This window comes from Harpegnathos saltator, unplaced genomic scaffold (assembly GCF_003227715.2).
Source record: "Harpegnathos saltator strain DR-91 unplaced genomic scaffold, Hsal_v8.6 scaffold188, whole genome shotgun sequence".
Taxonomy (NCBI): domain Eukaryota; kingdom Metazoa; phylum Arthropoda; class Insecta; order Hymenoptera; family Formicidae; genus Harpegnathos; species Harpegnathos saltator.
In genome coordinates, this window is record NW_020229970.1 from 1,016,783 (window position 1) to 1,020,713 (window position 3,931).

At 35.9% G+C, this 3,931-nt stretch overlaps 1 protein-coding gene across 1 annotated transcript; it reads right to left on the reverse strand.

Moving 5' to 3' along the window:
- Positions 1-523: 523 nt before the first annotated feature.
- Positions 524-2,238, reverse strand: LOC105189998 (piggyBac transposable element-derived protein 4-like). The gene is made up of 2 exons (XM_025297792.1): positions 2,050-2,238; positions 524-1,296 (listed from the first exon to the last, which is right to left on the reverse strand). Exons 1-2 carry the CDS (start codon positions 2,236-2,238, stop codon positions 532-534), a joined length of 954 nt encoding a protein of 317 aa, XP_025153577.1. The 3' UTR covers positions 524-531.
- Between the last annotated feature and the right edge of the window lie 1,693 nt (positions 2,239-3,931).

A 3,931-nucleotide genomic window follows, 5' to 3' on the forward strand; every position in this document is an offset into this window, starting at 1 on the left:
GTTCATTGCCAAACTGAAAATTTGAATTTTGTGTAGTGGCCAAAGTTATTTTTTCTTTTATTTAGTTTTTATTGTGCTCAAAATAAGTTAGTATATTATCTATATACTTTTATTATTATGTAAGTAGGATTTAATGTACTCTAAATATTTACCAATAAAAAACATTTAAATATAATAATTATAACTTTAATTATCAGTCTTTCTATATAATCACTTATAAGTATTAAAAATAACGCACAAATAGACATTTATATTAGCAAAAATCAATATTTATAGGAACTTACTAATTTTAGTTTCGTTAAACTAATTGGTTTCGTAATTGCACATATTATAATATCAACTAAGAAACTTATATAACAAATGAACTTACTCTAAATTGTAAATCACTTACATATTCAAAAAACAAAAACACAAAAAACACAAAAAGGGATACAATATAAATTTATTTAGCAGTGCAATCATGCAAGTCAAAAAAACAGTCAATACACAACGGGGGAGAACCTGGACAATTTTTATACTCAGTGGTGGTGTTTACCCTTTTTTTATTTTTATAACAGTTTCTACAATCCTTTCTGGACGTTGCGTTTTGCCAGTGCTTAGACATCGCAGTTTGGCTTTTTCAATTTTAGTCAGCTTGTGTTTGTCTCGGTCTCCGCGTCTCTTCTGTGTGGTTTGTGGGTCAGATGTTATTTCTGGCAAATACGATTCAATTATTTTCTCTCTAAAATCATAAAGAGTCATGCTCCTTTTATTAGAATATTTATTATAAAGTACCCGGGCATTTATCAAACTCATCATCAAAGTATGTACACAAATTTTCACATACCAACGCAAAGTCTTCCTTTCACATGGATAATAACTAAGCATTTGATCCTGTAGATCAACGCCGGACATGTTTCTATTATAATTTATGATAGCTGCAGGTTTCATAGCAACATTGCCGCATCTGGTGGTCACTTCTTGCATTTTGTCAGGAAATTCAGTAGTGATGTAATTTATCTCCCTTTTGTCCTTCCATTTCCTTACATGGACACCGTTACGACACTGTGATATATTTTCACCTTTTTTTAGTTTTTCTGTAATTATGCTAGGTGGATTTTCTTTTCGTTTCTTGTTCAATATGCCGATGCAATATGTATTTTGCTCCAATAATTTGACAGCTAAACCGTAGCTATTATAAAAATTGTCTATAAACACTGCATGGCCAGCATAGAATTTTCCCTCCAATAACTTTTCCACAATTTTTTCTGTGTGGCCTTTCTCAGCAGTTTCATCTAACGTACTGGCAAAAACAAACTTTTAAGCTGGTACCATTTGGTTCCGCAAGTACATACAACTTGATTCCATATTTGTGTCTTTTTCTCTTGATATACTGGCGGCAAATAAGTCGACTACGCCATAAAATCATGGATTCGTCTAAAGACAAATTTTACCCGGATAATAAATAGACTCCATAATATTGTTGAAGTTGTCTATTACTAATTTGCATTTATTCATGCGATCGGCATTATTTTGTTCATCAACAAAATGAAGGCATCTTAGAATAAGTTGAAACCTATTTTTCGACATATATTGAGGGAAAACTGATTTATATAAACGGTGAATTTTCCAGTAATCAACAAGGCGATTCATTTTTGCTGTACCAGTGTGTAATAATAACCCAATAAAGATTTTCAGTTCTTCTACAGTGAGTGGCTTTCATTGGGAAATTCGAGACTGAACCTGATGAGATGAATTTTTCAAGTTTTCTGCATATCTGTTTGAGCAATCGACGACTTTTTGTAAGTAATCTTCATTGAGAAATAAATCAAAATAATCCCTCGGATTATTCGCCGCTGACACTAGTAGTTCATTTGTCCGAGTAAAGGGAATTTCCCTCATCGAACTGAAGTCGATACTCCAACGTGTCGTTGAAGCTGCGCGCGATGGCTGGTCAGACGGACATTGTGGTGGTGACACAGTTGTTGCAGATGGCGCCGCAGAACCAGAAGGGGAAACGGGACGAACTGACAGTTGACTGAAGGGAACGGAAATTTGTTGTTCACTTACGACCTCATTATTTCGTTCTACCTGCAACTGCGAAGTTTCGTCTTTTTCAGATTCCGAGCTAATTTCGCTATCACAAAAATCGTAGTCTATATCATCGACATCACTCTCTGCATAAATATCGTCGTCCGAGTCCAGTAATAACTCTTCCACATTCGTACTTTTTAGTCGTTTTTTTGCACTATCTGGCATTGAACTGAGTCTTTTCGAGGGTCCCGGTTTGTCACTCATAATAAAAAACAAAAAATAATATTCAAAATAAATAAAAACTAAACTTCAAGTGCGCTAAATCAACGAATAACCTAAACAAAATCGTCGAGTCGTCGCCTAGTTCGAACGCCGCTGTGCGCACTGGCTAGCAAAAACAACAGACAATGGCTGGAGGCCATTCCCCCTCCACGAGAGTTCGAACCCTTCCCCAGTGCCCTATGTAAACATCACGCGCCGTTTCGCTATGGCCACTATTCTATCCCGCATAGAAACTTGTTAGCGACGATCACACGATATCGCGTGAACGGCAATGAACGTGTTAAATGTTAAATGTTAAATCAATACCAGAAATCATTGAGCAAATATATGTTATTGTTTCTGAAGATCCAAGTGTGACTATGCGTGAAATTGCCCATACCATTTCAGATGAACGGGTACGGCATATTTTGCGTAAAGAATTACAAATGAAAAAGGTGTTTGGAAAAGTGGTACCGCATACATTAACAATTCAACAAAAACTCGCTCGAAAGCAAAATTCTCAGCGTCATTTGGATCGTTTTAAGAAGAATAAAACCGATTTTGTACATCGTTTTATAACTATGGATGTGACTTGGATCTATCATCATGATCCTAAATTGAAACAGGAACGTTCGCAGTGGACTGAAGCTGGATGTTCAGCTTCAAAGCAAACAAAGCTTGAAAGATCGGCAAAAAAGGTTTTGGCGTCAGTTTTTTCGGATGCTAAAGGATTTTGTTAATTGACTATCTGGAAAAAGGTAAAACAATTAACTCTGAATATTATTATAACCTTTTGGATCAATTGGACGCAAAAATTCGTGAGAAAAGACCTGGTTTGCAGCACAAACAAATCATTTTTCACCAATACAACGCACCTGCTCACACAAGTATTTTGTCAATGTTTAAATTCAATGAATTGAAGTACAAATTGCTTGATCATCCATCGTATTCGCCAGATTTGGCACCCAGCGACTTCTATCTGTTCCGAAATCTGAAACAATTCCTCCGTAGAAGGCATATTTTGTCGAATGAAGAAGCTATAGTAGCCGTAGAGGTATATTTTGCAGACCTTCCAGAAACACACTTCCGCGATGGAATAAAATTATTGGAAAGCCATTGGGCCAAGTGTATTGAAGTTAATGGAGACTATATTGAAGAATAAAATCATTTTTAGAATTTGGTATTCTTTATTTCAGTTTCGCTCCGCGAACTTTTCACGCAACCTGTACGTTGATCGATATGTTGTTTAGCTGTCCAAACTTAGTAATTTGTTTAATCGTCATTAGAAATTCAATATCCTGAAGATTGAATATTTTGATGTAATGTGGGTACGAATATTTCCGGTCTCCATTTCTTTCAGCTGGATATAATGCCGCAACCACAACCCACGCAAAACATGTGTTGTTTTTAGTTTGTACGTTTATCACTGCTTTCTTTAATTTTATTTCGCGCGGCAATTCAATGTTGTACCCTGCATGCAGTGGATTGTATTTGTTCACATTGACTGTGAGATCAAGTATGCGCAGCAATGCCCACCCACTATCACGTTCTTGAAATTCCTCCAAAGATGCCAAGGCCTCGATGACGCGTTGCTCATATCATTTTTCCAAATCCAAAGTAGAAAAGAGTTCACTGTTTCTCGTGTCAATGTTTTTGA